This window comes from Dromaius novaehollandiae, chromosome 1 (assembly GCF_036370855.1).
Source record: "Dromaius novaehollandiae isolate bDroNov1 chromosome 1, bDroNov1.hap1, whole genome shotgun sequence".
NCBI classification, from domain to species: Eukaryota; Metazoa; Chordata; class Aves; order Casuariiformes; family Dromaiidae; genus Dromaius; species Dromaius novaehollandiae.
Genome location: NC_088098.1, coordinates 189,931,418 through 189,958,240, shown reverse-complemented (window position 1 = coordinate 189,958,240; position 26,823 = coordinate 189,931,418). Strand labels below are relative to the sequence as shown.

General features: G+C 41.8%; 1 protein-coding gene across 7 annotated transcripts in view; it reads left to right on the top strand.

Annotated features, from left to right (window-relative positions):
• ATP7B (ATPase copper transporting beta) overlaps positions 1-26,823 on the top strand; it is a 45,721-nt gene that overhangs the window by 10,717 nt on the left and 8,181 nt on the right. For 5 of the 7 annotated variants that reach the window (XM_064504888.1, XM_064504887.1, XM_026108500.2 and 2 more), the window contains 14 exons: positions 10,402-11,623; positions 13,209-13,457; positions 14,577-14,740; positions 15,836-15,997; positions 17,440-17,516; positions 17,879-18,053; positions 18,640-18,873; positions 19,074-19,165; positions 19,305-19,432; positions 21,407-21,561; positions 21,782-21,916; positions 23,040-23,234; positions 24,768-24,950; positions 26,553-26,751. In XM_064504888.1, coding sequence (XP_064360958.1) covers positions 10,450-11,623; positions 13,209-13,457; positions 14,577-14,740; positions 15,836-15,997; positions 17,440-17,516; positions 17,879-18,053; positions 18,640-18,873; positions 19,074-19,165; positions 19,305-19,432; positions 21,407-21,561; positions 21,782-21,916; positions 23,040-23,234; positions 24,768-24,950; positions 26,553-26,751 — 3,322 coding nt within the window. In that variant the 5' untranslated portion in view covers positions 10,402-10,449. Of the gene's footprint in view, positions 1-3,486; positions 3,888-10,401; positions 11,624-13,208; positions 13,458-14,576; positions 14,741-15,835; positions 15,998-17,439; positions 17,517-17,878; positions 18,054-18,639; positions 18,874-19,073; positions 19,166-19,304; positions 19,433-21,406; positions 21,562-21,781; positions 21,917-23,039; positions 23,235-24,767; positions 24,951-26,552; positions 26,752-26,823 lie in introns of those variants that run through there. The other 2 variants (XM_064504889.1, XM_026108502.2) reach the window with 2 other exon arrangements.

Here is a 26,823-nt window from a genome sequence, read left to right as displayed (position 1 = left end):
TTCTTTGGGCAAGGAGCCTAAGGGGATTAGAAACGGGGTGGATCATCCTTTAAAGCCAGAGAGAAGGAAAAACCATGTTTTATCAACTCTTGAGGCTTTAAATCAAAGGCACTTAATTTTATTGTGATGTTCTGCATTTTCTGGCATGAAAATTAAAAAATCTCACCCCAGCACTAATAGAGAACTGCAAAGCCAGGAAGCATCTTTTATATTTGCCATCTAAATTTCACACTATCAGATCTGAGCGATTTTTCCTAGGGGAGCTCCTAAGCTGTGCAAAATCTAGCCTGCACCCACAGGATGTTGCTGCTAGCAGATGAGACAGAGCTCACCATCTTTTGTATTTCAGCCTTTGCTAAAAGGTTAGCCACGGTTAGCCAGCTGACACCATTCACATCGGCTATTTGGGGGCAATTAACTGAGCCAGAGCAGGGTGGGAAAACAGTTCAGAAATGAGCAGCGTTGGGTAGCAGGTGACTGAAGTGGTAAACTCCAGCGAGTTGCCTTGCTACTCTGGCTGCCTTTGAACGTGGTGTCAGATCCCTCCCTGAACCGACTCCTAAACCATAAGAGGATCATAGAGTAATTGGGACAGGATAGGACCTCTGAGCTTTCAGTCCGGTGTATTTAGGTAAACTGGAATTACGGCTTGTTTTACAAGGTGGTTGGATGTTTCTGCTTTGTGCATGGTACCTCCTGTCTGAGAGCTGCTGCTGGTACGTGGACCAGCTGCCCTGTTTTAATTTGCCATAGCTGTGTATCTCTGAGCTCTCAGCTGAATTAGATGTTTTAAATCAGCCAGACATGTTGAAATATATCATATGTCCCTTTCATCTGAATAATTATAGAAAACATTTTCCAGCCAAATAATTCTTTCTAATGTGGGTCAGTGCCTTGTGAACTGAACATGGTCAAAACACAACCCCAAGTATTTCTTCTCTACCTTCAGATCAGCATAGAGGATCCCGCCTAAAGCAAGCAACTATGGAAGCACTAAGACCTTGTTTCCATTGCTTTTAGAAACAAACTAACAGATTATTACCTTAAAATTGCTCAGAAGTTGGAGGGAAAAAAAAAAGGATGAGTGAGGGGAATCAGAGACAATACTTACTAAATACCTCTTTATTCCCTCAGCCTAGGTTGATCTTTGCTGTTTTAACCTGAAATTAAAAACAAAACCTTAAGTGAAAAAAATGGAAAAGCTCGTTTTCACAGTGTGTTTTATCACATGTTGTCTCATGAGTATTAGTTACTTCTGGAAACATGCTAGGTAGGGTTTTGGGTCTTTCTAATAGTAAAGATACTCTCTGAGATGAGTAGCTCCAAGAATGTGTATCTTAAACTGACCAGGAACTGGAATTTCTTTTAAAATTTTAAAATTTAATTTAATTAAAATTTAAAATTTAATTTAATTTAAAAGTTTTAAATTTCCATTATTTGGAATTAACATGCAAAGCTGAATTTCTGAATATCTTTGATTTAGGACCAAAAAATTGCTTTGTTTTAGAAAGACAAAAAAAGATTTTTAACTTATATATATCTTTAGTAAATAGATGCAGTAAATGATATATTATATTTAAATGTTTTCAGGTAATTCAAATTGTATGGTTTTCAAATTCTTGTTTTAAAATCAGTAATTCCTGAAAGTACTGTCTTTAGCACAATTGTCTTTTCTCAAAAAAGAGCTCCAGCTAAATGAGATTTTTAAAAATATGTTTAATTGATAATACAGAACAAATACAGATTCTTTACTTTTTGTAGTAACGCTCTAGAAGGGCAAATTCTCAAAACATTCTTAAAATAACCTTATTTCAGTTTAATATTGTGGATGATCTTGTATAGTGAGGCAGTGATACAAAATGCTGCTACAATAATTATTTGGGTATTTTTTGCTAGGAAGAGAATCACTGGCATGAACTATTCCTATTGTTCTCTTCTGGTTGTGCAAAAATATGACAATCATCAGCTCTAGAATCAGATATAAAATAGATGCAATATGATATAGCAGTAATATTTGCCTTTCTTGGAAGCATGGTATTTTTTTCTAGCTAGCTTTTAGGTATGTATATTGTGTGTGTGTGTGTTTTTTTAACATGACGTATTGTCTCTCTTCTTCCCCTTAAAATTGTAAATTAAAATTGGTTAAGAACAATGAAAATATTTTCACTGCTTAGAATCGTTTAACTGAGAGATGACCTTCCTTTTCTGAAGAAGATCCTCAACTCCAAAGTTTATTTGTTGCGTGTGTGAGCAGAGCTGAGGAGTCACCTTTGCGGGGAAGCTATGGCAGGCAGATAAGCCAGTGTGCTGATGCATGGCGCGCTGGCTTGCTGTTTCACTGTGCTTGTGGCAGGGGCGTGAGGGATGTGCCTCTGCTTTTGGAAGCAATAAGAATCTGAACTTACCACAAGGCAATGGAATGTCACATATTTCCCCAGGTTTTCTTGAAGTGACTGAGGTACGTGGAGATTTTGAGCCTGTACATAAAGATTTTGAGCCTAACCTCTGCATGGGAGTAGATTGGGTGAATTTTTTCAACGAGCCCTAGAGCTTCTGATTAAACCTGCGACAATTATTTTCAGGCTTGCTTGTGCAGTGGAGTTACCGCATGGTCAGTGAGGGCATGAGCGGATGGCACATTGGCTACAGAATATAAATTCCCCGTGTGCCCATTGTTTAGGTTTGCATTAGGCGTGTCTTTAGAAGTGGACTGAACTACTCTAGGCTTCAACAGATCCCACTCAGCGAATTAGAACAGAGTGCTGCAATTTTCCTGTTTAGCGTGTGGGCGATCCTATAGAAAGGGAACTGGTCTTGGCTCTAGATGCTTCTAGCGATGGTACCTGTCACGGCCTACGTTAGGCATTCCAGATGTTTATGAGTAGATTTAAGGGGAACCAGCTTTGCCAAAGGGTATACTTTCTGGTTTTTACTTACAGATACTGATTGCTTTTTTTTTCTTCAATAAAACTTGGCGGTGGTTAAGACGTGCATTTTAAAAAATACAAATACTGTGCTTTGAGGGGTTTTTCTTCCTCTTGAAGCAAAGAACGAACATTCTTGTGCCTTGAAGGAGCGGCAGACTTCAGGCTGAGGATCTCACCTAATGAGATCATTGCAGGCATGTTTGAAATGTTAGACGGGACCGTGTTTTATCCAAGAAATCACTTGTAATTTAATAGCAAAAGGAAGTGGAAGAGCACTGCCGTTTGTAGGTGCTGCGGATGTGCACATGGCCACAAGGAGCTAATGCCCGGCTGCCTGAGTTAATTATGCACCGGCTTGCTGCACACAGGTCATGTTTGGCTAGCTTGTGAAAGGCAGCCCTGGCTGGGCTCGCTGAAACGCCCGCCGTGTGCAAAGACTCGCGGTGCCGAACGCAGTTTGGTAAGCACGGGACGAGCCTGTAAACTGGCAGCCAGCGTGGGTAGCCGAGTGCAGCGAGTGGAGCGGTTCGCAGCGATCGCAGGTCACGTTTGGGGTTTTGGGAGGAATGCCTGAGGAGCGTGCTGATTAGATGGGCAGAAGTCCTCAAGCCGCGTGAATGCAGCTGGGAGAAGCGGTGCTGCCAACATGCTGAATTAACCGCTCTCACAAAGCTGTCGTTCACGTTACAATATTTAAAGCCTGGAAAGATAATGGAGAGAAAACTGGACAATAAAATGAGAAAGGAACAGTCCTGCTTAGCTACGTTGAACAACAAAAACATAACCCTGGTGTCTGTTCGTAAGCGACAGGCAGCTTGCGATGTGCCTGAACTACTGATTTTTGGTGAAAAGTCCGAGGCAGGACCTCCCGTAAAGGCAAGCAGTGACTTGCAGAGAGAAGAGAAAGTTTTGCAGAGTCACTCCATGGGAATGCCAGCAGTCAGTACAGTTGAGAGACAGGTCAGTGAGCCGGGGTGGGCGCTGGGGGAGGCGGGGGGTCTCAACAGGAGACAGAGCATGCTGGACATGGCTTGTGTACTCACGTGCTACGCTGTCGTATACTGAATTGTTTTAATCCCAAACATGCGTGCCTGCCCTGTAATATAGCGCACAAATGCAGAGTCCTCTTGAGAGCCTCTGAAAGGAACCTTTGGAAGCAAATGTTAATAATGAGTAATGCAACATTAACTAATGAGCGTTTTGTCAGCTCCACCTCTAGTAATATAGTGTTGATTCCTAGTAAGGAAACGTACTAGTATTTCCCCATTTGAACTGCATTTACTTGGGTGGTGAGACATCAGATCATACTAGGTTAGTCTCTGGAATGACAGACATTGCAGAAACATGAAGAGGTCATGACTGTAGGTAAGCAGTTTATCTATAACCACTTAGTGGCTACTAGCAAAAGTTCTTGATAATACATTTGCGGCAACAATTTCTTCTATCCCACATTGTATATAACTGTATTGTAGTTTTGTAGATTAATCATTGTGGGGATGAAGTTGTTGCCTTTGGAAAGATCTATGCTGATAAAAATATGATGAGGTTTATTATTAGAAAAAGTTTTTGCTATTTAGCTACATGCTAAAAGGCATGTAAATTACAGTAACGTAATTTGGGTCAGTGTATATTTAGGGAAAACAAAGTCTCAAAACAAATACGGTGCTCCCTGAAACTGTGTAAGCTTAGAATGGCTTAAATAATTAGTGTCAGACTAGAATGAAATAACAGCAAGGACAGACCGGGTAGGTATACCTGAAGGCTTTTTCTGTCTTTAGTTACTTCTCATATTATAAGTGTTTCCTATAAGACAATCATGACATAAATGACTTTTTTCTGCCCTGTGATCTGTTTTCTGTACTCAGTTCATTGGAATGTATCACATTGCTTATACTGGAGCCACAAAGGTTTATTAAATATGATAAGTGGGGGTATCATTTTGGTAAAACTAGCTACAGTTACATAAATCTTTCTGCATCTTCTGTACCGTTCTTCTTCCAAATGTGGATGACAGTCCCTTGACAGACATAGTATGGCAACTTGCTTAGTATTTTGAAACCAAGAGCACCATGAAGCTATGTTGCTGTAAAGTAATATTTTCATCAAATCTTGATCTCTAGGGACAGTGGGGTGCTGAAGAATGAAGAACTGTTTAAAAACCAAGATGTGTTACGAGTAGGTACTGATGATAGCAGATGCTAACATTTATTAATATTAGCTAAACTTGGGGGGAAAGGGAAGGAAGAACAGCCATTTAAGATCTGATGAATTTAAAGGATATTCACTAACAAGATGGATGGATGAGTTGTACTGAAATTTGTTAAGGAGGATAAGGATTGTATTTCTGCCTCCTGCCCGCTCGCAGAAATGGTGTTGTCACACATGGGAAGTTGAAGTCTCTGAGACCTCTGACATTGGCCCTTCTGTCCTCATTTCGTTGTTCCCTGGCTACCTGTAACAACCTGGGAAAACACGTGAAGTATTTAATTAATAGCATGTGGCTTTTCAGTTGTGCGTTACTGCCTGCCTGAGTCCAAAGACGTGAATCAGCAGGTTGTGAAAGAACGAAGCAGGAAAGGTGAAACAGTGACACAGATAAGATAACTCTTTGGAAGTCGTGTGCGTGTAGTTAAGAGGACAGCAGCTGGTTCCAGCCTGCTGATGTACCAGAAGAGCAGCCCAAAAGCTTTGCGGATCACCGGACAAGGAGTGCGGTAAGAGGTAGCATTTGTTGGTGAGCGCTGGGGGTAGAGGAATAACCGAATGGGCCAGGCCTCATTTCCTTGTCAGCTGACGGCTTGGCATTTTGGTTATGAGTCCAGTTCTTGGATTTCAGGATATGAAAATTGATATCCCTGTAGGCCAGCCAGAAAAGAGACAGCTGTGACTAGTAGTCTTAAGGTGAGATGTTACTGCCCAGTGTCCGAATGTGAACAAGGGATTGGAAAGGGATGTCAGGACTCAGGACCATCGCCTGAAAGCCTCCTGCTTAGACTTCATTCTTCTAAAAGGGCAGGTATGAGAAACGAGGAGCAGGAGCAGTGCGGCAGAATAGGGAGGCGGATGTTGGGGTGGTGGGGATGGGACAGGGTGCAGTACCTTGCTTTTCCCAACCCTTGGAGAGAGCGAGCCTTTCTGGGACACGGACGTGGGGGACCCACGCAGGGCAGGTCGTGGTGGGGATGCAAAGCTGAGAAAACCAGACACCTAGCTGAGGGGCTCCTCTGGTCTTCTCCTTCCCCATGGGAGTGGTGGTCGCTTCGTCTCTGCTGCTGTGGAGGCAGCTTGCCCTGCGGCAGTGAGGAGGGGACGCGGTGCTTGGCCCCTCCACCCAGGGTGGCTCTGGCCACCCTGACACCAAGAGCTACACAGCATGGTGGGTCTTGACACTTGCTGCTCCCAGCCCTTTAGTGTTTCCCTGCCCTGTTCCACCTCCACACTCTCCCAAAAAGTTAGTCCAGCCCTGAAGCACGCTCCTGTTGGATGACGTCCTTCCTGCAGGCCTGCGACGGCTAGGACGGGCAATGGGAGCCTCCGCCTGCTCCCCCAGCCTGGGCGCCCTGGCTCACCCCAGGCAGACGCAGAGGCTTAGGTCCGTCTCTGAGACAGTGAGGATCTCTCTTAATGCTGATGGCTTTATTTCGAGATGCTTTAGGGAGCTAAGCTTCAGGTGTCAAGCTCACTCCTATAAACAGCTGCGGTTGCTCTTCTTGGGTCAAGTTCAGGGCTGTCTCCTGTGGACAGGAAAATTTCCACTCAGTTTTGGTGCTTCCTCTACAGCTACCTCCAGCTGTTACTGCCTCTGTTTCGATGGATCCCTTTTTAATTTTCTTCCAATCTTTCTTTTTAAGGGCTATTGGTTAAATTATCTTCATAACCCTGCTTTTCATAGGGATTCTTAGTTTTCAGACCGGAGTCTTAGTCTGAAGCAGACAGACCAGATTCTTGGGCTGTTTTGCACGTTGAGTTGCAACTTGTATGTGCAGAACAGCGGGGAAATAATTGTCATAATTTCATGTTTTCATAATTTACATAGTTTTTGCATAGTCACTGTAAAAATATGCATAAAACTTGTCGAGCAAGCAGACTTCATGTACGCTTCCCCTTGGAAGTAGACAGACCTCCTTCAGTGTGATTAAAAAAAATAGTGGGTAGCTGTAAGTGGAAAACACTGATACCAATGTACAGACAGATGCATTCAGGTTATTTCGTTAGAATTTCTCTAGTCAGAAATCAGCTCCTGCACTAACTGGATGCTGTTCTCTTCTTGCTGGTCACCTGCAGAGCAGGCTTCAAACAGCAGTGACATTACCCCAGCATCCCCGACACCTTTTTGGCATTTTTGAGATAAGAACGTCCCTGATCCTCTTGCAGATGGTCTCTCTGAATTACTATACACCCTCATAGATGCCATTTTATATATAACTCTTAGCTGATATCAAGAAAGCCTTTTGAGACCCAGTATGTACTTAAGGAAAGCTACAGGCATATTTCTGCACGCCTCACGTTTACGTCATTACATTTACCTACCATTTTCCTCTAATCTAGTGTAGAAACATCTCTTCCCACAAATACACATGTGTATCTGTGCCCCTTCTCCTGAGATGCTTTTTTTGAAACTGTTAAACAATGGTAAAGGCTTTGCAAATACTCTAAATCAAGTATTTAAACCAAGGTATTTTCAGGAAAAAAATTATGATATTCCCTTCTGACCTGATAAGCTTTTAACCTGTGAAAATTTTCTGGCTTTTTGGGAGAGTCTTGGGGGATTCTTGAATGATTTGGGACTTGTTTTTTTTTTTTCTTTTTTTATATCCACTTCCCCTCCCTATTTTTCTTCTTGTTATTTAAAAATATGGGTTCAAGAATATTTTTCTTATAGCATAAACAGTTGTTTTTGTCAAATAGTGAACAAAATATTTTTTACCAATTTGTCTGAATATCAACATAGCTTTTTATCCAAAATATAAAGCGATGGTCGAGTTTTGATGTCTCTGTGGCTAGCAGTGCATTAAAATAGCGGAATCAGTACTCGTTTTTATGTTTTTCAAAAGACTGGATGGCAGGAAATATCCTTTAATCTTTTCATAAATTTAATTTGAATTGCTTTTATATCGCGAAGTGCCTAGTCAAAGCGAAGAGGAAAAATGAAATGGTTAGTGAGAGAAGGGATGGAGGGAATGGAGTAAAGAGCATCAGGCCTGTGCTGTTCCCTGTTTTTCACCTGCAGTTGCTCCCAGGTACGTTATGCCCTGGGGGAGGAGGATGTTTATCTCGCCCCTCTCACGAAGGCCGTTGTCATATGAGCAAAAGCACAAAGCGAGCTCCTGTAGCCGCGTTAGGATTTTGGTTTTACCGGGTGTTTGTGGTAATAAGAGCTGGCCACTCTGAGCAAAGTGTCTTTTGGGGAGGAAGAGAAGACAAGGGGCAGTATTTCAGTGCTGCTTCTCAAGGTAGGCATTAAGATAAACACGTATTTGCGTTTAAGCAGCGTTTGAAATGTGGCGTAGGAGAGATGGTTTTCATTCTCCGAGAGGCTTCTTCTCCATATGCCAGGCTGTGTTAGTATGTGAAAGCATGGGAGAGAGGGCACAAATGGGAAGAAATAAGCTTGCCCTTGTCCCCATGTGCGTGTAAACGAGGAACCTCCTTTGCAGGGAGGGCCAATTAACTGCTTACATTTTATTTTGGAAGGGGGGCTGGCTACGTATTTACATTTATGTTATGGCATGACTTGGACAGCTTCAGAAATGCGGGGCAGGGAAGGAGAGCGCAAGGAGGGGGTCCGCACCCGGCTGTGCGGGATGGGGTGGGAAACGGGGTGAACTACTCCCGGGGCTCTCCTTCCCCGGCAGCACCAAAAAGTTTTGTGGGCCTCCCTTGCCCTCTCCCGCGGTGCGGCACGGCTCCGGCACCACCTGGTTTCGCCCCTTGGGTGCTGCGCATCGGTGCCTTGGCCGTGATACGCACGCTACCCTGGGACTTGGCGCTTAGGTTTTGCACAATAGGCAGGAACATGCTCCTGCTGTTCGAATAAATATGGTATGGAGAAGACTAGTGGGAGCGAATTTCTCGTGTTAAATTTCTGTTGTTTTGGTCACGACCCAGCCACCATTATTCCCAAGCTGTTGGAGCATGAAATGAAATCAGGTTAATGAATTTTGAATACTCCATCAAATGAACTGGATGCAGTCTAGTGTTAATAAGCGGCCTAAATGATCCTAATCTGCGCTGTGGTATTCAGGAGGGAGTTTTCTTCCCTGTAGCAGGAACATGAGACTTGCTGCCCTGAGTGCGACGCCGTGACCCCATCCACGGTCCCCTCCCTGCAGTAGTGCCCAGCGCTGGTCACGCTGGTGAATGGTGACACTCTCACAGCTTTGGCAGATAAAAGATAATAGGTTCTTTGTAGTAGCTTTCATCTTGATCTTTAGGAGTTAAGGTTGCCTCAGATCCCAAACATGAGTTTTAATGTTCCTTCTGCAAAAACTAACAGTCTCGAACCTCTCCCTCCCCTTTTAAATCTTCCTAAACTCTTGGTGTCAGCAGTTTCCTTTGACGACAGGTCTGTGCTCTGATTTTCTGTTATTTCATATTCATATTAATGTTATTTCATACTCAATTGAACCGAATGCCCTGAACTGTAGAAGTACTGTGGAATCTGCGATCTGACCGATGGATAGTCCACTTCTGGCTAATCTACTTCAGTACTGACTGTATATCCCGAAAACTGCTGTTGGGTCAACTCAGTGAGTTCTGTAGCTCAGTATATGGTCTTTATTAGGTGCCTTGCAATGAGGTAGAAGAAACTAAACTATAGTGGAAATATCTGCATATGATACAAGTTTTTTCTTAATATGTGTCAGATACAGATTTTCAATTAGAAGATCCATACGTATGCAGACAACACAGACACATGTGTGCATACATACAGCTCTTCAGACTTTATGCAGCTAGTCCTCCCCACACCTGCTGATTTCAGACTCTGCAGTAATTCTTGAACCTGTTTTCTGTTCTTTTTTTTCTTTCTTTCTTTCCTAACTCCTGGTGAGCAATAGTGGATTGGCCAAACTGAGCTGGCTCTGGACGTTTGTTGAAAGTCATTCGGACTACCCTGGCCTGTGAACCTTTGGGCAGGTGACCACGTGCTATGAAGAGCAGAGCTTAGGTTGTGTGACGATTGTGCTCGGTGGCCACGGAGAGTTCAAATTTTAAATGACTGGATTGGGAATGTTCACACAACTTTGCTTTTATATCCCTCATTGAATAGATTTAAAATTGCTGCCCAAGAGAAGTTTCAGGGACTGGATTCATAACTGTGTACATAGCTAACCAGTAATATTTTCAGAGTGTAAATTAACATTGTGATATGTTCCAGTGGAATACACTGCATTTCCAGGCATGCAGAATACTGCTGCTTTCACACAGAAAAAGATATATGCATTTTATTTTTATTTTTCCCTTTGCTCTTTAGGCTTTGTCCAAGACTGATTCTCCTCCCAGCTGTGTGCAGGAACCCACGATGAAACAGAGTTTTGCTTTTGACAACATGGGCTACGAAGAGAGTTTTGAAACAGTGCCCTCTTCATCTTCTCAAACACACACTGTTGCAGTCAGCGTTCAGGGCATGACTTGCCAGTCTTGTGTGCAGTCGATAGAAGGCCAGATTTCCAAGGTGAAAGGCGTTGTGAGCATCAAAGTCTCCCTTGAGCAGAACAATGCTGTAATACAGTATGTACAGTCGGAAATAAGTCCTGAACAGATTTGCCAGGAAATTCAGGATATGGGTTTTGACGCAAACGTAGCAGAAGAGACATCAGCACCGGTTTCCGTAAGTGTGCCATGCTCGCGAGAGGCGGTAATTAAGCTTCGGGTGGAAGGCATGACATGCCAGTCCTGTGTCAGCAGCATCGAGGGGAAGATTAGGAGACTGAATGGCGTGGTAAGAATCAAGGTGTCACTTGGTAACCAGGAAGCAATTATTGCTTACTATCCTTACATCATTCAGCCCGAAGACCTCAAGAGCCATATCAGGAACCTGGGGTATGACTGCACCATTAAGAGTAAATCAGCCCCGTTGAAGCTCGGTGTGCTTGATGTAGGACACCTGCAGAATACAGCCGCCAAGACGACACCAGCGTGTCGAGACAGCGGCAGGGTGGCCCCGCTGGCTGTCAAGATGAGCAGCACAGCTACGGTACAAATAGAAGGCATGCACTGCGAGTCTTGCGTCAGAAACATCGAAGAAAATATAGCGGCCCTGCCAGGCGTACAGAGTATTAACGTGTCTTTGGAGCACAAACACGCTGTTGTACAGTATAGCCCCCATTTAATTACCCTGTCATCTTTGCAGCAAGCTATTGAATCCCTTCCACCTGGAAACTTTAAAGTATGCCTCCTTAGCAGTTCAGAAGCAAATAACGGAGCATCTTCGTCACCTGCTTTGCTCTGTGGTCTCTTCAGAGAGCAGCTAATAGATAGGACGTGTACAGCTGTTATTAGGATTGACGGAATGACCTGTAATTCTTGCGTACAGTCCATAGAAGGGACGATATCACAGAGAAAAGGAGTGCAACATATAGCAGTTTCTCTAGCTGAAAAGACTGGCACCATATGTTATGATTCGACTGTAACTAACGGAGAAGAATTAAGAGCTGCCATAGAAGACATGGGGTTTGATGCATTGGTTTTCACAGGTAATGGTGTTTTTTCTTCTGTGAATAGCGTTCCTAGGCCATGAGCCTGTCTGCTTGAGAGAGAATTTTAAAATATTGCATTGGTGCTATCTTTTCTAAAAGGGGCTGCTCTTATCTCACTTAGCAAGGGAGAATGATTTCAGCTGTGAAGTACTTTATGTCACCCTCAGAACTACAGTAGTGGGTGGAAGAGTTGAGTTACATTATGAAACCAGAAGGTTTGGAAGTTGATACGATGTCTTTTAAATGGCAGATCCCCTTACCCACTGAAGTAGGTTTCCTCTTATGTCTACAAGCTGCCAAAGTAGATCTATCAAACCAAATATTTTAATTTGCATTCTAAAGTCCTAAAAGATACAAGCTTAATGCAATACTTTTTATTTAAAACCACTTTTTTTTTCTATCTGAAATCTTTCTAGTGTCCTAATCTTTCACCTTTATTTCTTGAGTATTTTTACCAGGAACCTAAGTCTTACTTTCAGCAAGATAGATACCAAAATGCATGTTCTCCTTGGTGAGAGAAGGCATTGCTTTTACATGTCAACTGCAGCTCAGTTTGTACTTTTGTACTTGTGCTCAATGCTTAAGAAGTTGCTATGGTGCACAACCTTCTCTCTAGCGATTTTGAAAAGGAGGATAAATACATCTGCTTCAACTCAGAACAGTTGAACACAACTGTTGAACAACTCAGATTTGCTTTGAGATACTGATGTGGTTTACCTGGCATAGATTAGTTCAATCACAGGAGACCAAATGCTGTTAGCTTTGCTCAGGGAAGCAATCCCTCTGAATCTGTGGGGACTGCTATGAAAGAGGAGGAGTGCATAATTATGATTTGCTTGCTTTATGATTTGCGGGGAGAGCTGTTCATCTATCTGTGGAAAAGGAAGGGAGCCCTGTATTTAAAACCTGCAGAAGCAACTCTTGGCCCTTTGCACAAACCTTCTGTCCAAGGGAGAGGGTCTGTGAATGCAGCTGGAGCCAGGAGGTTTTTGCAGGGGGGTACAAGGAGCAAAACTAATCACACCGGGCCTGTACAGGTGGAGGTCTGTGTGCTGATAAGTCCTTTGACTACTCATTCATGCAGTGCTTGCCCCCGGAAATGTTGTGCCATAAAGAGAAACCTGTTGAGAAACTTGTTTTTTTCTTTCTCTGGGATGAAGTGTAATGAGTCATGCATAGAAGGCAACAAGAACAAAATGTGTGTGAGGCCGGACTATGGTCTCTCTGCCGGATAAGGAGCGTGAAGTCACCCTGTAGATGTATTGTCATTGAGTGAAGGTAGCTGTTAAGTCTAGGTATTGAAATTGGAGAGAATCATTTGCCATTTGAAACTGGAAAAGCAGTTCTGTAGAGTTAGAGTTAAATGGTGATGCAGTGTTACTGGTGTGGGTACATTGTTATACACCTGGTAACAGCGTCTGTCATTTCTAAGAAGAGTCCAAGATTAACATGTCCCCTTTCAAACACCCGAAAGACTCTGCATGATCGATAAATATGTGTCCTGCTTGTTGTTCTGCATCATCCTCATCATCCTATCGCACTGTAGATAGTGTTTGTCCTGTTTATTGTGCGTTTATTCAAGATACCGCTACTGGAGAAAACACGTGTCGGTCTGATGCCAGCAGTGCCGTGGTGCAGCCTCAAGTTCCAGAGTCAGTAGCTCCAGAGTCTCACCAAGGCTGCGGTGCAGATGCTCTTCCAGAAGGTGCTGGCCTTGATGTGCCACACCAGCCCAGCGGAATGATGGCCGAAAAGTGTTTTTTACAAATCACAGGCATGACCTGCGCATCGTGTGTGTCTACCATTGAGAGAAATCTGCAGAAAGAAGTTGGTAATAACTTCAACATTCCTATAATGAGTCTATAAGGGACTACCAGGCAGAAAAGGTACTCTCTGAGGTTCATGGAAGGGGCTGTGTTAGAACATCTTGAGGTTAAGTAGGCTAAATATGCTCAGTGCTAATGTAACAGCATCCTTATTTAACTATCCTACTGCATTCGTTCTGTCAATGAACAGAAAAGTTGATGGGCATACCTGATGGACATACTTTCTTCATAACATTAAGTTGTTGCCATATGATCAGAATCCAAATAAGGCTCAAGACAAGAGTGGAGGAATTGTTCTCATTTAGTTTGCAGGGCCTTGATGCTCTACACAGCAATCCATCTCTTCCAGAGCCGTTAAGAGCTTTGACACATTTGTGAAACTTACCCTTCAGGGCATGTTGGCACAAGCAAGTACAGATAAATGCATGACCCCGGTGCCTGGGTAATTATATTAGCTCAGGCACAGCAATGCTTATTAGGTTAGAAGTCTGCAGAGTGGAACTGCCTTTCCTCTGGCCATGCAGACCATGGAGAGAAGAGCCTCAGCGCTGCCTGCGTCACCTTGCGTTGGCATCCCGTTGGAGGGGTTTGCTTATTCATTCCTGTCTCCCCTTCCTCCTAGGGAAGAGGATAAAAATTCAAGAAACTATTAGCACTTCCAGAGTAATTTCATTGCCTGTGATTTTACGCTTTGTTTTTAGATTCTAAATTTAGATTTATGTGTTGCTGTTTAAAAAAAAAGAAAAAGAAAAAAAAAAAGGCCTAGCTTTGTGCTGTGGGGCTTGTTTAGGGCTTTCCAGAGTACAGCTTGTAGAAATCAGTGCAAAGATTGCTTATGAACTTCCTTTTTATTTTGTTAGACCTTAGCAAGACTTGCCTCCTTCCCTGTCTGACTTTTGCTGTTACTCTTATTGCTAAAGGGAACTGCAGCATGTCTAGATTTCAGTAGCAACTTTGCTGTTGTGCCCAGGGAGCAACACTAGAAGGAGGCAGAGAGAGACTGGTGGGCATAAAACATCTCTGTGTTGTTACAGCCCACACTGACATTCACTTGTAGTGGTGTTTGGTTTTGCTGTCCCCAAAGGAGCTACAATATCTAACATTTTTGATTGTTGCCACTGCAGGTATTGTTTCAGTGCTGGTAGCGCTGATGGCAGGTAAAGCAGAGATAAAGTACAAGCCGGAGTTCATACAGCCTCTTGAAATAGCACAGCTGATTCAGAATTTGGGTTTTGAAGCTACTGTCATAGAAGATCATACTGAAACAGAAGGAAATGTGGAGCTTCTTGTAAGTAATGTGTATTTGAAATTATATATTGGATTTGGAGATGTCAGGTTTGAAGAAGCATTTTCTTGCAAATGTTTTCATTTAAGGAGCTGTGGCTTCAGCAGTTCAGTTCCAGCTGGTCACACTGATATTTCTTAATTGCTGTAAAGACAAAATCAGTTTGTCTTAGGAGAATATGTCCAAAGGCGCTGAAATAAAAGGTGATAGATATGTGTATAGGATTGACTTTTCTTCGCAAGGAAAAATAAAACAGTACTTTTCTGTGAAGGCACCTTGGTCAACAGTACAGACTCTGAGCACCTGAAAATATATATATATCATCAAGTACATGATGATAATGCCCAGAGGTCTGAGATCTTTGGGTGCAATTAGTTCATCCTATGGACAGATTCTTCAGAAGTCCCTTTTTATTTTCTGAAATATACTGCTACACAGACGGATAGCAACAGTCTGCAGTTATGCCAGTAGTTAGACCAGAATGTGGGAACATGCCTTTTTGAAGCCACAGGGAAATTTAAGTTGGCAAGATGAAGTTATTCATGTAGAGTTTGATTCAGACAATGTTAATAGAGTTGCTGATGTAACTGTTAGCTATACTATTACAGTTAATACTGTATACTAGTGCTGCTATATAAATATATGGCTGTGAATATAACTGCTGGTGGCAGAATTTTAAAATAAAAGTGGGTAATTTTATGTTCTCAGCTTTATTTCATTTCAGACAGCCCTGTGAACTCTTCATACTGAGGCCTTGGGTCAGTACCAGCAGAGCACAAACAGTCATTAACATGTATATAACCTAGTAACAAGAGGAGGCCTTGTCTCAAATTTATCCACAAATATTGGGTGAATACTGGGTTCATTAAAGGAGCAATAAACTTCCTTGAACACTGAAACCTGCATCTTTGTGTGCAAGTTCTTTTATCCCTCAGTGAGACTCCTTCGTGTGAGCAAACAGTAACATTGCTGGAGAGAAAAAACAAAGCAAAACCCCAGATGACAGGTGTACTGGTTCTTTTTCAACATTAATGGTGAAAAGAGGCTGCTGCCAATTCCAGAGACTACTAATCATACATAAAATCATGTTTTGTTTAGATTACCGGGATGACTTGTGCTTCTTGTGTTCACAATATTGAATCCAGACTTATGAGAACTAATGGCATATTCTATGCCTCTGTTGCACTTGCCACTTGCAAAGCTCACGTCCAGTTTGATCCTGAAGTTACCGGACCTCGAGATATTATAAAAATAATCGAGGTAGGTTTTAGAACTTTTTTTATCAGAACAGTTTTAAGGTGAAGTTATTAAGAAAATGAAGCAGCAGATATTTGAGAGGTTTTACTGACTGTTGCAGGTAATATATGATTAGTGCTATATGCTTTTACGTTCTGGCCTCTGTGGTGAAGCTGCCATGCTTCACAGAAGTGTGTAACCTCCCAGGCTGTTACCCTAAAAACAACATGAAACACCCCTTTCTTACCTATATCTGGTAAAAGCGGTGCGTATCCATTCTGGCTGTCGTGTGTGTGGAATCATGTCTCTGTGCATTCCAGTCACTTCAGTGAAGTGCTGATGTTTCAGAAAAAATACTGCTTTCTCCTGCCACCTAAAGAGACTGTAAAAGAAGTTTGGCAATAGCAGGGAACCAAATCCAGTTAGCACTGCAAGTGATACGGATCCCTGTATACACTGACTTTTATTCCCATGTCAATTCAGAGAAGAACTGTCTGAAGCGAAACAACTTGCAATGCAGCTCCTAAAGAAAAAATCCCAGCTTACTGGTAATGATGCAGATCACAAATACTACTGTGACATTATCAGGGCGCAGGTTTTAACAAAATCTTTTTTTCCCTTTCTCATTGGAAGCAAAGAAAGCTCGTCAGGAGGCATACACAGAGAATAGTCAGGGGACCAGCAGAGACTGTTCCTTTACTCAGAAAAAGCACCCAGACAGCAGAATTGATGCAGCAGTAGTGATTATCATGTAAATGATAGACTGTTCAGCCCAATAGAGTAGTTCTGTAAAGTGCATCTTGCCGCAGAAGCTTCTCGTAATGCAGCTATAAAGTTTAAATGTGTTGTGCTTGCAAGAGTGGATTTGTTTCTTTTTCTGCAAAAAATTGGCTTAGCCCAAAATAGGCTGCTTTGCCCTGCAGTTTGTTGTTTTATAGGTTTAAACTGGTTCTGACCATTCTGATTTTCAACTTCAGGTGTGTCTGCTCTACTGGAGTGTTAAGGACATGCTAGAAAGGTTGACTAGCCCAGGGGCTTGTATGCATTTTTACCTTCCTTTATGGTATTTCCCTTCTCTTGTACTTACTTCAGTGGAGATCAAAGGGCATAAAATTCCCTTGGGAAGGAGGACAGCAGAATTCCAGCAGTCAGTGTGAGCTGTCTATGCTTAAAAAAGCAGGATACTTGCTACATTATAATTGTGTCCATGTACAGATAGCAGAAATCCTTTACAGTCCACATTTTGAGTTCTCTCCCATTGTTATCAGTACTGTCTGGAATATCCTCTCATGTTGGCAACATCTAAAAATAAATGAGAAGTTGGCATTTATTAAATATGGAAGGGTGTCCTTTTCTGACATTTCTGTTAATTTCTTCTAAAAGTAGTGTCATCTAAGTATGTTATAAGTAATACTGTTAGTTTAATAAAAACTAACTCTTCTTTCTCTCCCTTTTTTAATAAAAAGGAAATTGGCTTTCATGCATCTTTGGCTAGAAGAGTTCCTAATGCACATAACTTGGATCATAAAAAGGAAATACAACAGTAAGTATTTCTCTTTTTCTCTCTCACTGATGATCTTGTCTAGATCATCTCGTGTAACTCATCCCCCCACCCTTTCCCCAGTTAATTTGTGTAAAGTGTATTTAATTGTGTGTTTTGCTGTTTTGTGCAAGTATTTTTATGTCCATTTTCATTAGTTTCAGTTTAGATAGAGGTCTGTGGCATTTAAACATAGAGGTGGCACTGCAATTGTCCTGGAGCAAAGTGTTGGATCTTTCCCAAATATCTCAATCTCTGTGTTAGTACAGTACTAATACCTCTAGCTCTGTACTGCGAACACAGTGTTCAGCCTGGGTACTGCTGGGGTGTACTACTACTGGCGATTTACTGCTTCTACTTTTCAGGTGGAGGAAATCTTTCTTGTGCAGCCTAGTGTTTGGTATCCCTGTCTTAATCCTAATGATTTATATGCTAATACCTGATGGCGAGCACCACGGATCTATGATGCTGGAACAGAATCTCATTCCTGGATTATCTATTTTAAATCTTCTCTTCTTTGTCCTGTGCACTTTTGTTCAGGTATGTCCATACTGTTTCCTAGGTATTTGCTTTCTTTTCATCTCCCGTTTATGTAATCTGATGTGGAAAGAGTTAGGAAACTAGAAAGCTTTAGTGGATTATGCCTGGCCTCTTGTCTGTACAACCTATGCAGAATGAAGTGGCACTTTCCTATAAATTATTGATTATGTAATTGCTCACAATACTCCCTCATGCCAAAGTTGTGTCAGTGACATTCCCAAATGGGGAATATAATGTTAGAACAATTAAAAAACCTGATCAGCTGCAAACTAGCTGGGTAACTGTAGGTATATCCCTTAAACCTCTGTACTTGGGGTTTTTTTCTATTGTGTGAGAAAAAGGTGACAATATTTAGCTTGCTATACTTTGTTTTGAGAACAAGGAAGGGCGAGTGAGAGGATGACAATGGAATCAGTCTCCTAGTAGACAACTCCACTGAAGTTATATCAATATAAAAACAGCACAGGACAAGAATCCTTTCCCTTATCTACAACATGTTTATAATTCTGCTATAGGCAGTATGATGTACTCCCTGCTTTCCACTGCTGTGATTTTAATAAGAGTCTGTACGTGCTTACACCAACAGTTTCTTGGTGGATGGTACTTCTACGTACAAGCTTACAAATCACTGAAGCACAAGACAGCCAATATGGACGTGCTCATTGTACTGGCCACGACTATTGCTTACGTATATTCATGTGTGATCCTGATGGTAGCGATAGCTGAAAAGGCAGAAAAAAGCCCTATCACTTTCTTTGACACACCTCCAATGCTGTTTGTATTCATTGCCCTTGGGAGATGGCTGGAACACATAGCAAAGGTAACTCATCTACACACTAAATATTGTGTATTTCCGATGAGAATAGAATAAAACTATTCAGATGAATTTTTAGTCAAATGTTTCTGATGCAAGTTCTAGACTACATTATGGTCATTTAGAGCTCACAGATCATTGTTTTAACTAGAACATCAGCATTTATGTAGCTAAATATATCTCAAGCATTTATCCCTGTTTCTTAGAGTAAGACCTCAGAAGCTCTTGCTAAGCTGATATCTCTTCAAGCCACAGAAGCAACTGTGGTGACTCTTGGACCTGACCACTCTATTGTCAGGTACATATTTATTCACCAAAAACCCTTCAACCTGCCTGGATGCACTGACTAGGCTTGACGCAGTTTATTTTAAAGTGTTATTACGCTCTTGAAGCTGATGACGTAAATGATCTGTCTGTTCTACTTGTGTCTTTTACAGGGAAGAGCAGGTAGCTGTTGAATTAGTTCAACGAGGTGATATCGTGAAGGTTGTTCCTGGTGGAAAGTTCCCGGTGGATGGAAAAGTCATTGAAGGCAATTCTATGGCAGATGAATCTCTTATTACTGGTAACTTTCCTTACACTTAGGCAAAAAAGTGGAATCTTCTATAACTCTTTCTTACAAGAAAAGAGAACATACCCAAACCAAAAGCTGTTGTTTGAATAACCTCCGAGCTTAATGAACACAGTGCCTGGCCTTTGTGAGCTTGAATCCAAATCCTGTATCTGAACACACCCTCAAAAAACTGAGGAATCTCTGCCCAATTTGTTCCCTTTTACTAATCTACTGGCAGGATGGATGAAGTCTAAACACTTTTTTTATTATTCCAGAGATCTGGTGGGAGTTTCTTCTGAAATATATTTGCAGGAATAGTACCTTTTCAGAAGCAGCTTCTGAAGGGCAATGAGGAAGTAATGCTGGTATGTTGGAGTGTGTGTGCATGGGAACCAGAAAGGGCTTCCAAGAGGGGTTGCCACGTGAGCCGGGAGAGAGAGAGCAAGCCTCCCAGACTGGTGTTTTTTAAGCATCACAGGAGTTTTCCACAGCTTCTGAAATTTTCACTTTGTTTTATGTACATTTGCTCGTGCAGCTCTTACAAATATGTTACAGGATCTGTAATGACATCTGTAATTAACATCATCATTGGCTTGCATGTTTTAGTTACGTATTTATTTCAGTTAAGGAACAGAGACACCTTTAAAATTAAGAGAACCACCTGTTTTCGGTAACCCTAAGAACAGAGAAAATACAGATTTTGTAGAGCTAGTATTCCTGAAAAGACAGTAAGTTTGCCTTCTCCCTCCATTACTGATCTGTCAAAAAGCCAGGATGAGTTGTAGCTCGGTGGTTCGGAACAAAATGGCTACTTTTAACCCAAGGGTCGGGGCTTTGCTTTCTGGAGCAAGACTTCTGGTCTCCGTTCACCTCCAGCTTTGGAGGTTTCTGGTGGTTACTGCACTGGGCAGGGCAGTGATGTTCCGGGCAGCTGTCTGCTTTTGACAGAGGACTGATCAGCCTTGTTGTGTTTTTAAATATTGAATTAGTTATTGTCTAGTTAATCAACTAAAACCTTGTCCAAATTCCTTCATTTATGAAGTAATTTTATAAAGAGCTGGGAAGCGCGTTAGATGGCCCACACTGACTTCATCTGCTGGTTTGATATTGCTAAACATTTCTACATGAGGAAAGGAAAGCAGGAAAGCATAAGGCATCAGATCTAGCTTCTGACCTGTTTTTAAGTGGGATTGCAGAATGCGGTGCTGGCTGAGCCATCTGTTTTTCCTATACTGCTTCCAAGCGGAGTGTTTTGAGGATCTGTACTGTGTCTTCCCATTCACAGGCTGCAGGTTATGTGCTTTTAACCTGTGCTGGTGCCAAATCACAGTTTTTATGCAAATAATACATAGAGGAATTTTATGCTAAATTTTACCCTCTTGCTTTCTTACTAGCCTGTATCTTGGGTGCCCCAGAATTGTCTTTCTTCTCTCCCAGTAAACCCCTCCCTTTTACTGGTTTTTGTGATATATTTCTTGTCCAAGATACACAATTAATAAGGATACTTCCTCTCCCATTTGTCTCAATGCTCCAGTGAAGGCATGGTAAACTGTCACCTGACTGTTTTAGGAAAATCTGGGAGCAGAGACTGTTCATCTTCATTGGGCAGGATCAAATATCAGAGCAGGGTGCCAGCATCTGTGTTCGGTGTGAGGGGGAAAAAAACATCCCTGTGGTTTGTAGGGGGGGACCAAGTTTCTGGATATGAGAGACTGGGAGCCCTGGATCTCAGATGGGATGAGAAGGAAGATCTCAAGACATTTCAGCTAAGGCATTTGCTGTGAAACTAAACCCAGAAGATTTATAGAAGTATGACACCACTTACGTATGTCTTCACTAGACAGAGATATAAAATACACAATTTCTTCCTATTATTGTTTAGAATAGCTGATTTTGGTAGCACACAATGTGCTGATTGACTGTGTTAATTGTTATCATGGATATTTGCACTGGTCTGGCTCATTTATTCATACCTTTTCTTTCCAGGGGAAGCTATGCCAGTCACTAAAAAGCCTGGGAGCACAGTGATTGCTGGTTCTATAAATGCACATGGCTCAGTTCTTGTTAATGCAACTCATGTTGGGAATGACACTACCCTGTCACAAATTGTGAAATTGGTGGAAGAAGCTCAAATGTCAAAGGTAAAAATAATAAAAAGAGAAAAGGAAACCTTATTTACAAAGTTTGAGTAAATCAGTAAAGGTTCTATATTTTGACATGGTTGCAAGGTTCAGAAAATCATGTGCTTTTCCACACTTCATAAAAGAATCAGATAAAGACTATTAGATATTTTCATGAACTGTGCATATTTATGTGTTTTGATCATAAAAACATCCAAATACCTGTTTTTCTTTTTCGTAGGCACCCATCCAGCAACTGGCAGATAAGTTCAGTGGATATTTTGTTCCATTTATCATCATCATTTCAACAGTGACATTGATAGTATGGATCACAATTGGTTTTATAAATTTTGATATTATTCAGAAATATTTTCCTGTAAGTAATTTCACTGACAGTTGAATTTTGTTGTTAGGATATCTCCCAGTGTAATTAGCATATCTTCTGTGTGCAGGGTTTAATGTTGCAAACCTGGCAAGTACTTTTGTACAATGTGTTGTTTTCTGTACAGAAGAGATAATTATACTAATTAGAATCTATCAGCCAGTCTAAATGTACCTGTGCATTTGCCCCTTAGTTCTGCATGGGTTTTCTACAAGCTGAAATTCTTGGCATTATATCAGGATTAAACATGATCTGTAGCTGGCTTGTAGGGAGCTGAGAAATTGCTCGCATGCCTGGAAAATATTTGAACATCCTTGTTCCTGGTGGCAGATAGTGGGTTTGGCTTTAGAGGGATGACTAGCTTCTATTATGTTTAGGATTTGCGTTTATGCTCAGCAGCTGAGGGGAATTGTGCACCGGGAAATAGGGTTCACCTCTGCTAGCCTAGAAGGGAAACAGCAGCAAGTTGTGTTGTCATCTGAGAGCCTGAGAGCAGAGTCACTCTGTCTCACCCCTTAATGTAAGGGGTAATTCTGCTGTGCGCCCCGTGGATGCGGAACGTGCCTGGGTGTTGTACAGAAATAGTTTGTGTTCAGGACAAAAAGAGAGATTCAAGAGCGGTCATTCTGCAGCTTTCCTGGAGTTACTGAGCATGCACCGCTCTGCGGAGCAGGACTCGGCTTCTCTGCCCATGCAGCGGACAGCCTCTGCGAGCAGCACCCTGAGCAGGACTTGCTCCTCAAATACTGGCCTGTAGCCTGTGCATCCGTTGCGCCTGGGGCTTAAGGCAATTTTTGCAGCCTTGTCAGACTGTTATGCCCTGTTTAAGTGTGTGTTTGGGGCAGGGGGTATTGCTTAAATAGGTGTCTGAGAGAAATTACTGAAGCATATGTGTGCTTGAACAGCAAAAAAGCTGGAAAACACTGCCATAAACAATTCATACCATTGACCTTTCTCGACTGTTACAGTAACAATAATACTTTGCTTTCCTACCCTGGAGGTTTCCAGGTAAATGTGTTTTTTGAAATGACTATGATTGATTGTACACCTGCGTTATCTCCTATCAGCAAACATGCATGCGTCTTTTTTCTTTTTTTTCTCCTCCCTCTTCTTGCAGAATCAAAGCAAACACATTTCAAAAGCCGAAGTCGTACTGCGGTTTGCCTTTCAGACCTCAATCACTGTGCTGAGCATCGCGTGCCCCTGTTCATTAGGCTTGGCTACCCCAACGGCTGTGATGGTAGGCACGGGAGTTGCGGCACAGAATGGTATTCTCATCAAAGGTGGAAAGCCCCTGGAAATGGCACACAAGGTTAATAGTTCGTTTTGTACTTCTGTAGTTTACCCACCTGTGTCTACATAAAATACAGTTTCCCAAGAAGTTCTGCTGGTCTAGAGAAAGACTGGAAGATGTTTTTTTCTATTTGATTGCAACTCATTAGGGTTATGAAGATGGGTCTGACCTTCCTTCTCCACAATTCAAAGTAGTCACAGCAAAGTGTGGAAAGCCACCAGTTCCTGAAATCTAACGCCAGTCAGGCTGCTGCTATTCCACATGACCTTGAGAGAGGTCTTTGGCTTCTGCACTTGCTTGACCTCTTCTGTGGAAGACATTGATAACCCAGTGTTAACTCTCCTTCCTCAAAGGGCCGAGGTGAAATATATATTGTTTGCGATCAGTGGTTTAAAATTTAGGATGTAGGAGGAAAATGGAATGATTTGAGGTTGTTTAGAGAAAAAAAGATGGAGACATGAAAAAGCCCTTCAAAGGCAGAAGACATTGGTGAAAAGAGGAGGAGAATGCATGGTTTGACATGTCCACAGCCAGTAAAAAGAAGAAGAAATGAGTTTAAACCATGCTATGGGAGACTGGGGTTAGACACAGGGAGAATTTTTTAACTGAAAAAGGTAGTTAAGAATGGGAATAAGTTATTCAGACTAATAATAACACTTCTTTTTATGGGACATTATAAAGTATACACCAGAAGTCTTTACAAAACTTTGCAAAAAGCAGAAAATGGCTGCTAGTGTTACTTTTTTTTACCGCTTGGTTCTAGGTAGGGCCATGATCAGGGTTTAGACCTGTTGGATTCTGCAAGGTTGGTGGATTAGGCTGTCTGGGAATCGAAATATTGCCCAGCTTGCAGTGCTTTTTGGTTCACGTTTCCGCATTACAGTTGATTCTAGTTTTGGGTTTTGGTGTATGCTGGGTTATGTTTCTTGGTTCATTGCTGGATTCCTCAGAACCCACTGGGTTGTATGACTTGATTGTTGAATTTGGTGAATAGTGTGAGGTTGATTTTGGTTTGATTTTTTTTATCTGGAATATTTTGCAGCTGCTTTATCTCCAAATAAGGTCTTGAATCCTCTTTCCTAAATGCTATTGTTTATTGGTTAGCAATTCACTATTTTGGTAAAGGCCCTGCTTGTGTTGTATACCATGTGGTAAAAGTGATTAAGGTGCCATTATGTGAACCCTGTATGTGAATGAATACACCCCCCCCACACACACACACCTGTTTGTTACTAAAGGCCAGTAAAAGCAATTATGCACTGCAATAATTCTGTCGTCTGAGATATTGGTATAGATAAACGATGGTAAATGTAGCTTCAGTGGAATCACTGCATGGGAAGTGAATAAAAAAACAAAAGGAGAGCTACCACGTGGACAGTTCAAGATAGAGGAATCTCTAACTTTTGTAGGTTTATTCTCTCTTGGTGTGGATACAGTCAGCTGATAATTGAGGTCTGGCCTATATTTATGTGCCCGGAGCATATGAGCATCCCTATGCTCACAGCGCCTGTAACTCTGTAAGAGGCGGTAACTCTGGTTTATTTCTTGCAGATCAAGACTGTGATGTTTGATAAAACTGGCACCATCACCTGTGGAGTTCCTAAAGTCATGCGGGTGCTCTTGCTGGGAGAGACAGCTCTGCTGCCTCTGAAGAAGGTACTGGCTGTGGTTGGCACTGCAGAAGCCAGCAGTGAGCATCCTTTAGGAGTGGCAGTCACTAAATATTGCAAAGAGGTACCTAGCTTTTCTATTTCATCCAAGGCCTGAGGGGGTCTGTGTGAATGCAGCAATGTTGTATGGAATGAACTGGTCCCAGAGGGACTGGCTAAAAAGTAATAGGCTGAAAAGCTGGAAGATTTTATGATCCTGCAGCTTACTCTGGGCAATACGTAGAAGGCATATTCTAAGCTTTGCTTTTCTAATCCGGTACTGCTGTGGAGTTCTCAAGCAAAATCTTACCAAGTTTTCCCCCAAATAATGGGTATTTAGAGAAAAGAAGGATTATGGGGTATGTGTGGGAGGAATACTTATGTTTGAAATAATATCAGGAAGCAAATGTGTGTGGTGACATTCTGCACATTTCCTGACTGTGGTCACTTCTGTTAATCGCTTCCTTATCTGAATAGATTAGGCAAAAAGCTTTAAAACAAACCTGCATATTAAACCATGATATTTGTGAATTTCATGAATTAACAGATTACTCATCTCTGCAAATTTGGCAAATCCTCACAGGTCGTTTATATATTGCATGTATTCTTCGAATGTTGCAAGAGGAATGAAAGCACAAATAGTAACCAAAATAAGAAGTGTGGTTTAAATAATCAATATCTTCCTGCTATCACAAGTCACTGGGCTTCTGGCCATTAGCTGATTTGTGGAAAAAATTAATTGGCAAGAGTATGAATGTCAAATGATAAATCTTTAGCAGTAAAGTTTAGAAATTAATATATATGTTTAGAAGGAAAAAGAGAGTATGGGTAATGATCTGTCTGCCTGTCTTGCATTTTATACTTTCTGTTTTCAAATATGCTTTTTTTGTTCCCATGACATAATTATCACATGAATCAGTCATTACTGGATCATTGCTAGTGTGAATTACAGTGCTATAGCTCTTGCTAAACTCTTACTACTAGCCTTATCATTCCTAAATTGTATGTAGGTCATTCTGAAAGGTGCAGTTAATTCTGGATTCCAGAGATAACCCAGAATAACTTGTTTATAAATGTGTTTTTTCCATTCCTTTTGTAATTCATAGTGTCCTGTGAATTTCATTCTCTCAACCTGAATATACTCACTAGCTTCTCCCTCTCACTCAACAGTTAACCCAGTTTCCTTAGTATCATCATCCTGTTAGATCACTCCAAGAATTAGATATAGTTTTTTGCTGTACTTATATAAAAATTGAATAAAAATAAAAAGCCTGATCCTCTACAGCCAGTTGTCTGTGAGGTTGATTAGAAGTTGCTTCTTCTTAGAAGGTATTTAGTTTATTGTTATGGTATCTCGCTATGCCTCCTAGTCATGGCTGATGTCGTGAGCCACCTTTGTAACTGCTTGGTTCTTGGACTACCTGGAGAAGTCATCCTTTATGGTTTGCTGGTGCTAGGGTTGAGATTTGGATGTAATTTGTATAGCAGTCCCTTTCTAGAAGTCTAAACCATGACACATGCAGAGATCCTTCTTTTTAGTTCTGTGCTACTGATAGCCCATGACGCTTTTCAGTCAATCAGTCATCGGAAAGAGGAGGAATGAGGCCTCTTTTCAGTGGTAGTTATCTAATGTTTGTACAACGTGGTGATAACACAAACTGATTACAAATACTGATTATATCTACAGGAGCTGGGTACTCAGAGCCTGGGCTACTGCATGGATTTTCAGGCAGTCCCAGGCTGTGGAATCAGCTGCAAAGTCGGTGGCATTGATGCTGTCCTGGGCACGGCCGAAAGGAGCCTCGATAAGCCACACACTTACAGGAGCGGGGATGGCCATGGTCCCCTGGGAGAAAATACACTGATCATGCTCTCTGAACCAGATGGTACGTCTGCCCCCAAAGCGACTGCCGGCTGCAGTGTGAGGGCTAATGAACCAACAGTGCCAACCACTGTAA